Source organism: Drosophila ananassae, chromosome XR (assembly GCF_017639315.1).
Source record: "Drosophila ananassae strain 14024-0371.13 chromosome XR, ASM1763931v2, whole genome shotgun sequence".
Classification (NCBI taxonomy): Eukaryota; Metazoa; Arthropoda; class Insecta; order Diptera; family Drosophilidae; genus Drosophila; species Drosophila ananassae.
Genome location: NC_057932.1, coordinates 13,891,483 through 13,904,060, shown reverse-complemented (window position 1 = coordinate 13,904,060; position 12,578 = coordinate 13,891,483). Strand labels below are relative to the sequence as shown.

General features: G+C 43.5%; 4 protein-coding genes across 4 annotated transcripts in view; 3 read left to right on the top strand and 1 right to left on the bottom strand.

The window, feature by feature from the left end:
- LOC6504995 (putative mediator of RNA polymerase II transcription subunit 12) overlaps positions 1 to 813 on the bottom strand; it is a 43,710-nt gene extending 42,897 nt beyond the window's left edge. Inside the window, exon 1 of the mRNA XM_032451930.2 lies at positions 454 to 813. The gene's annotated coding sequence lies outside the window, so the exon portion shown is untranslated. The remainder of the gene's footprint in view (positions 1 to 453) is intronic.
- Positions 814 to 2,178: 1,365 nt separating this feature from the next.
- LOC6505278 (glycine-rich protein 5) lies at positions 2,179 to 3,055 on the top strand. Its single transcript, XM_032452104.1, has 2 exons — positions 2,179 to 2,257; positions 2,315 to 3,055. The coding sequence occupies exons 1-2, from the start codon at positions 2,252 to 2,254 to the stop codon at positions 2,981 to 2,983; spliced, it is 675 nt and encodes a 224-aa protein (XP_032307995.1). The 5' UTR covers positions 2,179 to 2,251; the 3' UTR covers positions 2,984 to 3,055.
- A 4,702-nt stretch (positions 3,056 to 7,757) lies between these two features.
- LOC6505279 (loricrin) lies at positions 7,758 to 8,512 on the top strand. The gene has a single exon (XM_014904856.2). It carries the CDS (start codon positions 7,840 to 7,842, stop codon positions 8,368 to 8,370), a length of 531 nt encoding a protein of 176 aa, XP_014760342.1. The 5' UTR covers positions 7,758 to 7,839; the 3' UTR covers positions 8,371 to 8,512.
- Positions 8,513 to 11,099: 2,587 nt separating this feature from the next.
- On the top strand, positions 11,100 to 12,119 carry LOC116655058 (loricrin). The gene has a single exon (XM_032452087.2). The coding sequence runs from the start codon at positions 11,301 to 11,303 to the stop codon at positions 11,970 to 11,972; it is 672 nt and encodes a 223-aa protein (XP_032307978.1). The 5' UTR covers positions 11,100 to 11,300; the 3' UTR covers positions 11,973 to 12,119.
- Positions 12,120 to 12,578: the final 459 nt, after the last annotated feature.

The following is a 12,578-nucleotide window of genomic DNA, read 5'->3' as shown; positions in this document are numbered from 1 at the left end:
AAGCCGCCATTTGCGTGGGCAGGGCTCGAATTTCGGTTTCAATCGCGGCTTAAAGGCCCACAGGGCAAAGCTCTCCTACGGATTTCGATATACAATTTTTATTAATATAAAAACGTATTTAATCTCGAAGCCCACGGCGCCATAACACTAAGCGTCAAATGTATGTGCATCCATAAGTGCACAACCGCACTCGAGCTCGAGCTCGAGCTGGCGTCTGAATATAAAAGAAAATGAGCTGCTTTGGTAATTAATAGACCATGAATAGTTTGCCAGTCGAAAGAAAATTGCGAACCGCAAAATCAAGCCTAACTCCCCGCTAATGCGCACTTATCAAGTAAGCCCCGAAACTAGTCGACTCGAAAGTCGGCAGTTTCCTTCACATTTTCAGAATGATTAATTGTTAGTTGTAGTACTATTAGTACTACTAGATCCTTTTCAGTCGTCAAAACTCACCTCACAGCTTGTCTAAATTGGCTATTACGTATTCCCTCTTTGTTTTCCAGTCGCCAATTAGTCAACACATAACATTATTAATTCCTTCTTTGCTTTGTGCTATTTAATAAACTTTTTGATTTGCGCCAATTACGACGGGGCCCAAGAACAGGAAAAAACAAACAAATAAACAAACAAGCCAGCCAGTCAGCCAGCCACACACACTGGGGGATTTCAAGGATAGTATTTCAAGGATGTGCTTCCGGAGGGGGGGTCGCTCGCGGAAAAACAATCACGACTCGCGAGGTTTTTGTGGAAAAAGGCAACGAACGCGACGCCGCCGACGACGATCCGGCAAACACGTTTTCCAGTTACAGCGTCGGCAACGGAATGATTTGGCCAAATCTGCAGCGCCACCAGCCAGGTCCGAAATTATCAGCCGGCGGAGCCAGACACACACACTCCAGAGAGTGCCCCACAGAGAGAGAGGCTTTCTCTTGAGCGTGGCGAGAAGAGAAAGAGCCACTTTGAATACCCTACCTCGGGTCTGTCAGGCTGATCTATGGAGCGCATAAAATTGATATGGTTTCGGCTTCTGTGCGGTTGGCTTTTCTTCCTCGCATAAATTTCCATCGATTATGGAAGCTGGAGCTTCCATTTCCATTGCCAGTCCCAATGCCATCATCGAGTTGTCCCATTAGAGCTGCCGAGGCACTTCATCATCGGCTGGTTCCCGTTGACGTAGTTCAGTTTTCCCGATCGAACGCAGGCAAATCGATTTAATCAGCCATGAAGTTGCTTACTTTATCAGCTCGAGAGCGGTTGGCATTGGACTTGTTTCATAAATCAATAATATCAATGGGTTTTCTGGGGGATATCTGTCAATCTGTATCTGTATCTATCAATGGGATATCTAGAAAAATGGATATGTGTTGAGTGTTAAGAGCTAAAGTGCATTTTTATTTCAAATCCTCAAGACTCTGTTAGGTAACATACTCCTCCATAACATTTTTGAAAACTATTCTGTGTGGGATATTTTCAACGCCTCTAGACTCCAGGTTTCAGGCTCCTGGCTCCATGGCTCCATGGCTCTACTTTTTGGGTCGCCTGACACAACAGAAATCCAAAGAAAAATCCAAAACGTACATTTGACTTCCCCATTTCAAATATTTTCCGTTCACAGCATTTCTGCCCGGCCAGATTTCCACTTAAGCCGTTGATGTTGATGAGTTGCATTTCTGCATTGTGGCTTGCGTAACGCCATTTGTTCACTTTCAAACATAAACATAAACATAAACAAAAACAAAAAAATAATTGTAGAAGCATGGATACCACCCACGTAGCCTACAGCTGATCATCAACTGGAGGCACTGCCTCCGCGGGCAGACTCTTTTAAGGCTCTCTGCGGGCCAAGTTGGGCAAACTATTAATCGAAATCGGAAGCCCAACGGCAATAGCGTCGATTATGGATTAAATAATTAAAATCAAAGCCAAGGAAAAACACGAGAGAAGCTAAAGATAACGATGAGTTCAGTTCGAGATTAGTTTTGGGTAGTTTTTGGCCAGTACCCCAGAGATTCTAATGATGGAGCTCGGCTAATTGACGGCCAGGCGTCTGAAAATTGTAATTGATTTTTTGTCTTGTTTCTTAGATTGGCTTTTTGGTAGCTTCATGATCTTCAGATCATTAGCGAAAGATCCGTACAGAATCGAGCTATAAATTCGGCTGCTTCTGGGAGCAAAGACATCACAATCCATTGGATCTTCACTTGGCGTGGAATCTTCAAATCGAATCAAAACCCTTAACTTTCAAACCAAAATGAAGGTAAGCTTTTAAGTCCTTTGCGAGCTCCTCAATCACATTTCCATCGTCCTCCCGCAGGTCTTTGTCTGCTTGTTGGCTTCCCTGGCTCTGGCCAATGCTGGCGGTCTGCGCGGCGGAGCCGGTGGCGGCGCTGGAGGCTACCTGCCCGGCGGAGGACGCGGCGGTGGCGGTCGTCCTGCCATCGGCGCCGGCCTGATCTCCCACGTCTCCCAGTCGCGGGGCAACACCAAGGTCCACATTGGCGGCGGAGCAGCCGGAGGAGCTGGAGGCTTTGGAGGCGCAGGCGCTGCCTATGGGGCTGGAGCTGGAGCTGGCTACGGCGGTGGTGCTGCCTCCTACGGCGGTGGTGGCGCCTCCTATGGAGGTGGAGCTGCCTCCTATGGCGGCGGTGCTGGCGGCGCTTATGGCGGTGGACGCGGAGGCGGTGCTGGCGGCTGGCAGGGATCTGGAGCCGGTGGACGTGGAGCCGGTGCTGGTGGCTGGCAGGGGGGTGCCGGTGGAGCTGGAGCTGGCAACGCCTGGGGCAACCCCGCCGAGTTCGACTACACTGTGAACCACGCCTCTAGCGCTGGAGGAGCTGGTGGAGCCTATGGAGGAGCTGGTGGAGCCTATGGCGGAGCCGGTGGTGCCTTTGGAGGACGTGGAGGTTCTGGCGGTGCTCCCTACCTGGGTGGTGGAGCAGGTGCTGGTGGCTCCCGAGGTGGTGCTGGCTGGTGGAACGATTAGATCCCCAGACCCCGACAAAAACTCTTTGAAACCGTGATCGAAAAATAAAATTTAAACCTTACAAGAAAACAAGTTCGTTATCTAAGTCTTTTGATTTTCGAGAAAAATAAGACATTAAAAAAAGCTTTCTTCTCAAGCTGGGCTTTAAGAGGTTGTGAAGTTGGCTAAGATATTTTTTTTTAATAATTTAAAAAATAATATGATTCTGAAAAATTGTTTATAAGAAATAAGGAACTTATAAAATTCTTTAAATGCTGGATATCTGATCACATACAAGCCATTAAAATGGGATTAAAAACCATTAGAACCTTAGTACTTCATTATTATTATAGCTTTTAAGCTTTATCTTTAATTTTTACAAACTAAAAAAGTAAAATGTCTTGGAGTAAATACAAATATAGACAAAGAAATAACAATATCATGAACAGAGTTATAAAATATGTTATTCTAGATATCCTAAATATTCTGTATTTTGTTACCATAAAAGCCTTTAAAAAAGGTTTAAGAACTCTTGACTTAAGTATTTTTATATAAGTATTAGTATATATTATTAGGTAAGTATTTAGATTAGTTAGATAAGTATGTATTTTAGTTTTTAAACATTATTCTTTATTATAAACGCATAAGAGTTTTAAAATATTCTAGATTTCCTAAATATTATGCATTTCTGATACCATAAAAGCTTTTAAAAAATGGTTTAAGAACTGTTAAAACTTCAGAACTTTAGTATTTCATTTTACTTACTAGTTTTTAAACATTATTCTTAATTAGAAAAACTTACTTTAGAGGAAATAGATATCCTTAAAATGCGGGATTTCCTTTAAAATGTTGTAAAAGCTCCTATTAATTTGAATACCTTATTGTTTCCTCATATTAAACTTTTTAAATATTATTTTTAAGTTTCTATTTTCAGTAAAAACTTAAAAAGTATAATATTTTGAACAGCAAAGACTTCCTTGTAGCAAAAACAATTCCCAACATCAACCCCACCATAGAGCTTTTAAAACCCAGCTTGTACAACCTCACCGCCAGATGTCGCGTTGGGCAAGTTCGTGTCTGAAGTCTTTTGTTTTGTGGGCAGCCGAACGAAAACCAGTTTACAACTTGACGCACTGCCCTTGCGATTGGACTGACGAAGTTCAAGGTCACTGCAGGTGCCAAAATGGAAAGTATCGAGAATTTTCACCAAATTTTCAATAAAAATGGGAAATAATATATTTAAAAAATAAAGTTTATACTAAGTCTTAATCATAAATATAACTAATAGCTTGTAGACTGAATATTTCATCAAATATCATTCCGATTTTGTATTTCGCTTGTATTTATTTTGGCTTTGGTCTTTGTTTGGTTTTACTTCCGTTGATTTTCTTTGTGTGCCTTTGTCTTTGGAGATTTCTTATTCGGCATTCGGTAATTATGAAGTTGTGGCTCCAAAGCGTCTCGGCGTTTGGCTTTTTGAGTTTTTTGGGTTTTTGGTTTTCGGTTTCCAGGGACACCGATACCGATATCCATACCTACACCCATACCGATTTTATGAAACTACGATTCGCGTGTTTGTTTGTAAACAAAAATGAGAATCTCTTTTATTTACACACCGAACAAATTATGACTGGGTTAACCCGTTTTTTTTCCATTTTCGATTTTTCGCATTTTGTTTAAGGCTTTGGGGCTGAAAACTCGTTTTTCTTTGTCGGTGTTTGTCAAATACGCGATGCACATTTCGGAGATTAGCGTTTGAATTTTATTTGAATTTAATTTTTGTCAATGAAACGCCAAAATGGGTGTATATCAGTGGCATGGGGCTTATAATTAATAGAATATAATAAGCCCAAGTACTTCCTCCTTAGGGTTCTATACTCTAAAGATAATCCCACGATTCCTGAGGCGATTCCCGGTGATTGATGGAAAATGCAATCGATTAACATGCAATTACCTATCGATGTTTTACGACCTTTAATGCTCGGTTGTATTTATACGAGCTGGCTGCCATCCATTAGGTCTCCGTGGGTGAACGGAATGATATGCACGGATCTCGGAGAACACTACAGACTGCTTATTTATGTGGCATATGCCCATCTGCGGCGATTGCCTGGCTAATTTTCTATGCAAGCTTGCAAATTTAACCCTAAGTACCCGGCGTATGAGTTATCATTACGCGGCGGATGGCGGATTGCGGATTACGGATTTCAGGCTTATTTATGAGTGTCATCAATTTCAGAGCTAAAACGACTCCACTCACTTTGTGGCGTCAGATCTTTGGGTGTTTGCACTGGTAATTTCATTTGGGTACCTAGACTACCATACCCAGCCTGCAATTAAATATGTTAATTCGGTTTTGTGTTTGGTTTTTAATGGAAGCCTTCAGAGCCATCCGAGGGCGCTGCGATGGGAAACAGATGTGTGTTATTACAGCAGCAAGGTGGTAAGGTAAGGTAAGGTAAGGTAATGCCATTGTAAGCCACACATCTTGCCCGAAACAATGAGCTGGACATTGAGACATTAAGACATCGGGCCATAATGAGCAAGCCACTATTCTAAATTAATTATTGTATTGTCTGGGCTGTTTGGGTTAATAGTTTGTTTACAACATTTAGGAAACAAAGACAAAGGCTCTTGATTGCTGAAACCATTTCCTATATCAGAGTAGACGAACTAATCAGGAAATCATGATCGACAGAAGAGATCTCTCGAGTGCCAATCGATTGGAGAACTCAATCTCCGACTTGTTCGCCACTCAATTGATAAATCTGTCGTTCTGTCATCGGATCGGTAGCTTACAGCTTTGAAATAGTGACCGATCCATAATCGAATAATGCGATTATGAATATTCATGGCAGAGTGCCGGGGAGCGAGTATGTAAATGCCAAACACTCAAGCCTACTCGCTACAGTCTTAATTTTTTTCGGCTTTTGCATAAATTTTCGATATTTCGCGGGCATGTGCTCGGGCGTACATTGAACCCAAATATATACACTTCGTCCATTTAGTGGAAGAGATTTGTGTTTATTTTTCGGGTTAGTACAGCCAAATAAGGGAGGAGGAGGCCCCACAGATTCCCAGCCAATTCCCAGGCCAGTCCACCGAGCGACTATGCAAATATATGCCATAGAAATAGAACCCATCCGATCCGACCGGTTCTAGCTTTTTATTTTTTCTGTACTGATGATGTAGTGGGTCCCCGGGTATTTGTTCTTCGCGATAGGCCGGCCTCTTCCTGCTTCAGTTTCAGTTTCGGAGTTTTCTTTCGCGAACCTTGGCGGCAGTCTTAGGTTTTTTGGCCATTAATCAGTTCGACACTTGGGCTGCTTCTGCTTCTGCTCGGCTCGTTTTAGTTTTAGTTTCAAAAACCCAAAGCGAAGAACAAAAACTGAAATATAAATGCAAAGCGGACTCTGTCGCTGACCAACTGACAAAACATTGATATAAATGTTGATTGTCGAGCCAAAGTGATTAAATGCCGATAATTTGTTTGACTTTCGGCTAGAGGGACAGTGGGGCGGCTGTTGCGATTTTTGTTCAAAAATGTATACATTTTTGTAGCAATATTTTCAGAGGAGTATCCACATACTCTTATCCACAAATCCTAGGACACTTCTTGATTTTTTTAAACACTTAAAAGTGACTATTTTGGAGACTATCTTCTCTTGGAAGATCATGAAATACTTTAAGCTTATCTGGCACAGTTCTGGGGGTTATTTCATCCTATAATCTATACTTTATAGATCTTTGTCATTGAAAGTATATTTTGGTATTGAACTTGAAGATCTTAAATATCACACCCCAATTACCCAACCTTTAGATCTGTTATTTGAAACTCACTAACTCTCAGTACACAAATGTGCTATGTCCATTTTCTGACATAACTTTTAAATAAATATTGTAAATACAATAATAAATATTTTGCATAAATATTGAAACGTTTCCTTAACTAAAGCCTCCAAAATATCACACTCAAATTACCCATTTTAAAGACCCCGATGTACTATATAGACCCCCAAAAAGACTGCCTAACTTTCAGTACTTTTAAGATCTTATTAAATTGTCTGATGTATTGCATCATTTCATACCTATTACTATACTGTTTATCTCTAAAAATCAGACTTCAATTACCCAACTTATGGTCGCCCCTACAGACTGCCTTACTCCCAGAACTTTTGAGAAGTTATTCAATTATCTGAAGTGGTTTATATGATCGTATCATACGTTTTAATATATATTTTTGGCTCTAAAAATCATTGTCATTAAAAGTGCATTTCTTACCCCCCTTTAGACTGTCCAACTCCCAGTACTGCTAGTACTAGTAGTATATATTTATTTTCTTCCATAAATTCTTGTGATTGAAAGCATATTTCTTAAAGATAAACCCCCGGAATATGGCACTCCAATTTCCCAATTGATAACCCCCAGTACTCTTATGTACTTTTTCCATTTTCTGACATAATTTCGAAACTCGCCTTGAGGTAGCTTAGCACCTCCATATCCCCTCTCCCCATAAAGCCCCCAGAGACCAGCGGAACCCCCGACCCACTGTGCGGAGAAGCCGCGCATGCGCAGGCCGAGATTAGCATATGTGGACAAACAAAAGAACGAGCATAGTCGAATGTGGGTTATTATGAAACGGCCAAGAGGCATGGCGATGGCTAAGAGCTGGCCGAAAGATCTCTGCCGAGAGCCGGCTCTGGCTCTGGCTGTGGCTGTGGCTCTTCTGCCCATCAGTGGCTTCTAATTGGGCGAATCGATAACCGATCAACCGACCACCCATTTTCGGGTATAAAGGTGCGTGTCTCCGCCGGAGTAGCTATTAGTTTTGATCGGCCGTCTGCAACTTCCGTCGAGCACTTCCCTCTCCAAGCACAATGAAGCCCTTTGCCTGCATCCTGGTGATCCTTGCCTCCATCCTGGCCGTCGGCCACGCCTCCCTGGGCGGTCTGCTCGGAGGTGGCGGCGGCGGTGGCGGTGGCGGTGCCGGCGGAATCGGCCAGCTCCTCCAGAGCAAGCTGGGAGGTCTGGGAGGCCTTGGCGGCGGCTTGGGCGGAGGACTCGGCGGCCTTAGCGGCAAGCTCGGAGGAGGCGGCGGCGGCGGCGGTGGCGGCTACTCCGGCGGACAGGCTGGCGGATGGTCCAACGGCGGCGGATACTCCGGCGGTGGTGGATACTCTGGTGGTGGTGGATACTCCGGTGGCGGTGGATACTCCGCCCCAGCTCCCGCTCCTGCCAGGCCCGTGGAGAAGGTGGTCATCGTCAAGGTCATCAACGAGGGCTACTCCGGTGGCTACTCTGGCGCCCAGTCCGGTGGATACTCTGGCGGATACTCTGGCGCCCAGTCCGGTGGCTACTCCGGTGGCTACTCTGGCGCCCAGTCCGGCGGCTGGAACAAGGGCTGGTAAGAAGCCCCCCCCTATCCACCACCCACCACCCTACACTTAAAGAAATAGTTCAAACTGCCAGCCAGAAGCTTGGGCTTTCCAGCGGAGAGAAGAAGAAAAAAAAAACCAGAAATCCCGAATTTGAAGCTTTGAAGCCACTAGCTTAAGTTTTTTTTTATTTAGATTTATTTTTTGTTTTTTGTTTAGAATTTATGCAATATACGCTAAAAGAATTTCCATTTTTAATTGAGAGACTTCTTCGAACCGGTTGGGTGCCACGCTTCCGGCTCGATCTTCGTCGGGGCTGGGAGCTATTTATAGACTTGGATGACCGGCCCATCGGAGTGGGCCGAGTGGAGGTCGTGGTGGTGCCACTTTGGCCAGGTAATGGGACAGCTAATGGGGCAGGTACTTAGCTGCCCGACGACAGACAATGGACAGTGCCCCGCGTTGTGCAATTCGAGTGCATTTTTATTGTTTTTCGGTTGGGGGCTTTGGGCTTTCAGTTCAGTCGGGCTGGGCTGTCCATCAACCCGATCCGACAGAGGCCCAGAAATTGCCCGGATTTGTGTGCCGCCCTAGAATTAGAGGTGACCGCAATCCAAGAAACGTGCAAGAGCCAAGAGGGTCAAGTGGCGCGGTTCTAGAATCGATTGCCATTAACATTTTGGCCCAGAAGTCGCCTCGAAATTGAAATAATATCCGATCTCTGTCATGATTTCTGCCCGACTCGATCCGAGAGATCCATAGAAATGAATCTTATCTTGAATGCAGTTGAACTCGATTTCTGCAAAAACCCACAACAATAGCCATTCAGAAGACTATTCTTCTGACTCAGACACGAGGTGTCTCTTCTGAGCTCTTCTGAGATGTCAGCTCATAAGCTGCACCTCTCTGATGGATGGATTGATTGGCTGATTGATCGGCTCTGAGGCGACCCGATTTGCAGACAGCACGAATTATGTGCAAACCGCAACACGCAGTTGCACTCACAGTGGCAGTTGCAGGTTACCAGTTGCCAGTTACCAGTGGCAACTTGCAACAGTTCGCCATCTGGAAGCCATTCTACATAATGGGCGATCATAAAGAACCGATATCGATATCGATATCCCTGCCACCTCGGGGCCCACTCGATTAAGTACTTTGCGGTCTGGCTGGCTAATAGATCGATGATCATGATGCGGTACGCGGTTCGCGGTTCCTGGCATGCCATGCGCCATGTGGCATGCCACACTCTCTTGTTGCATTCTGGCTTTAAGGGTTTCGACGTTTACCCAACATTGTGGCTCAAAAAAATAAACAAATTAAGAGCTTTGCGTAATCCCAGGCAGCAGTAGTTTCCGATTTTATGACAGAGTTCAAACCCAAAACACAGTTCCTCACTAGATTAGCTTTTCAGATTTTTTAATTGGGTTTTAATAACTTTTTAATAACTTACTTATTTTTGAGAAATGAATTCGGGGAGTAATTGGTTTGATTTTGGAATTAGGTTTTCATAGATTTTTTCATTAATATATTTATTTTAAAGTCTAGTATTCTCAGACTTAAGGTCTGCTTCTAATTCTATTTTTTGTCTATTTATTTATTTTTCAATTTATTTTTTTGTCTATTTATTCGACAAAGTATTTGAGATTTAAACCTCAACCCTGTTGCTGAGTGTTATCAGAGCAAAGCCTTAAATATTCTTTAGAGATTTAAAGAAAAAATATATTTATTTATCTTAAAGCTTAGTACTAGTCTTTCCTTAATATATTTTGTTTGATGTTCTTGAAACTAAAACATCAACCATATAGCATAGTGCTATCAGAACTAAATGTTAATTATTCTTTAAAAATTAAAAAAACAAAATCTATTTATTTATCTTTAAGTCTTATACTAGTTTATCTTTAAAATATATTGTTTGGTTTTCTAAAAATAAACCTCAATCCTGAAGCTTAGGGTTCTTTAAGGCAAAATTCTATTAATTTATCTTTAAGTCTTTTAACAGCCATTATTTAAGGTTTAGAGTTGAATGTTCTTGAAACTAAAAGTTTAACCCTGTAGCTTAGTGTTATCATGTCTGAAAATAATACTTACTTAAAAGGTTTTCTTTAAGGATTTAAATAAAAAATATATTTATTTACTACTATATACTTTCTTTATCTATATATACTTTATATAATATATACTATATTTATTTAAGATATATTCTTAAATTTTCGTTAAACTAAAACCTCAACCCTGTAGATTAGTTAAGAGCCATGTCGGTAAATAATAGTTTTGAGACAAGTTTTCTGTAAAGATTTAAAGAAAAAATGTATCTTTTGATGTTAAAGTCTAGTATGAGTCATTATATATATATATATTATATCTTTCGTTAAATGTTATTGAAACTGAAACCTCAGCCCTGTAGCTTAGTCCTTTCAGAGCTAAGTGCCTAATATTCTTCATAGATTAAAAAAAAATCTATTCATTTTATTTTATTTAAATATTACTAGTCTATTACTAGTCTTTATTTAAAATTTCTTGTTAAGTGTTCTTGAAATTAAAACTGCAACCCTGTAGCTCAGTGCCATCAGAGGCAGGTGCTCTGGCGCTGAGCCTTTTTCATAATTGTTTTTTTTTTTTTGGGCCAAAACGAGCGTACGAAATCGAAAGTTAAAGTTGGCATAATGAGGCCCACAGCCAAGAGCCGAGAGGTGGCTTCCCAAGCTCAAGCTCCACCCCCAGCCGCCTAGCCACCAGCCGCCCAGCCACCCAGCGCCCCTGCCCCCGAATCTTGGCCATTGTAAGCGGTCGGCTGGTCGGCAGTTTTGGCAATTACATTTGATTATACGAGCCGGTGGCAGTCACCGGAGCCGACGGAGCTAGAATCTCTGGGCTATCTGCCGCTCTGCAGCTGGGATCTGCGGCGTATAAATAGCCGAGGCGGCCTGCAGTCGGAAAACAGTGAGTGCACGGCAGCTGCGGAGATGCAATCGACTACTCGGACTCGGATCGGCCTTCTGGCGGTGCTGCTGGGCGTGATCGTGGCCCAGGCCAAGCCCCACGGCTGGGGCGGCAGCGGCGGAGGCGGCGGTGGCGGCAGCAAGGTCATCATTAGTGCCTGGCCCTCGAGCGGCGGCTGGTCCTCCGGAGGAAGCAGCGGCGGCGGAGGCTGGAAGAGTGGCGGCGGCGGAGGAGGCGGCTGGTCATCAGGAGGTGGCGGAGGAGGAGGCTGGAAGAGCGGCGGCGGCGGCGGTGGTTGGTCCTCGGGAGGCTCATCCGGCTGGTCCCTGGGCGGCGGATCCTCCGGCTGGCCCAGTTCCGGCGGCTCGGGATGGAAGTCCGGTGGTGGTGGAGGTGGCTCCTCCGGCTGGTCCAGCGCCCTGTCGAGTCTCTCCGGCTGGAAGTCCCAGGCCCTGTCCAGCCTGAGCGGCGGTGGCGGCGGAGGATGGAAGAGCGGGGGCGGCGGCGGAGGATGGAAGAGCGGAGGCGGCGGCGGTGGCTGGTCCTCGGGAGGAGGCTCCTCGGCCTCCGTCTGGCCCGCCAAGATCAGCAGTGGCTGGTCCTCGGGCGGCGGCGGTGGCAGCGGCTGGAAGAGCGGCGGCGGGGGCGGCTCCGGCTGGTCCTCGGGAGGCGGCAGCTCCGGCTGGAGCTGGTAAGGCACCCCATCCGGAATACTCACTGGAGATCCACTGGCAACGAGGCGACACTAGACACTGATCAGTTGTACATAACATTTCTCTGCCCTAATCTTAACAATCCTGTATATTTTTTTTTTGTGTGAATAAATTTTTACGAGAATGTAATTTTTGAAAAGTTTAATTTAGAATCATGGATGGGAAATGGTTTTTATATAAAATTTGAACAATATTTTTAGTTTATTTTAAAAATTGGTAGCTTCCATAAGAGTCAGATAAGAGGTCCTGAGTTTCTATAAAAAGATGGAAGGGTAAAAACAATAGTTTTAGTTCTACTTTAAGATCTACTGAGAATAGAATAAAGAGATTAAATAGAGAATGTAATTTTCTAATGTAATCTTTGTAGATTGTAGATTACAATACAGGACCTAAATCCTTCAAAATTGGGCAATACAAAGGAATATAATACCAGATTTTTAAGGAATAGCACTTATAGTAGATCTATAATCCTGGAAATATTTATGGGATATTTATGTTCTATACTATTCTATAGATATGCCACTTTGTCTTTATTATTGGATTATGCATTCTATTCTTAACAAATATTCTAAAGTACTTTGTACTATT

Coding starts and splice junctions, on each gene's coding strand:
- LOC116655058 (XM_032452087.2), top strand. CDS start 11,301: ATGCAATCGACTACTCGGACTCGGATCGGCCTTCTGGCGGTGCTGCTG.
- LOC6505279 (XM_014904856.2), top strand. CDS start 7,840: ATGAAGCCCTTTGCCTGCATCCTGGTGATCCTTGCCTCCATCCTGGCC.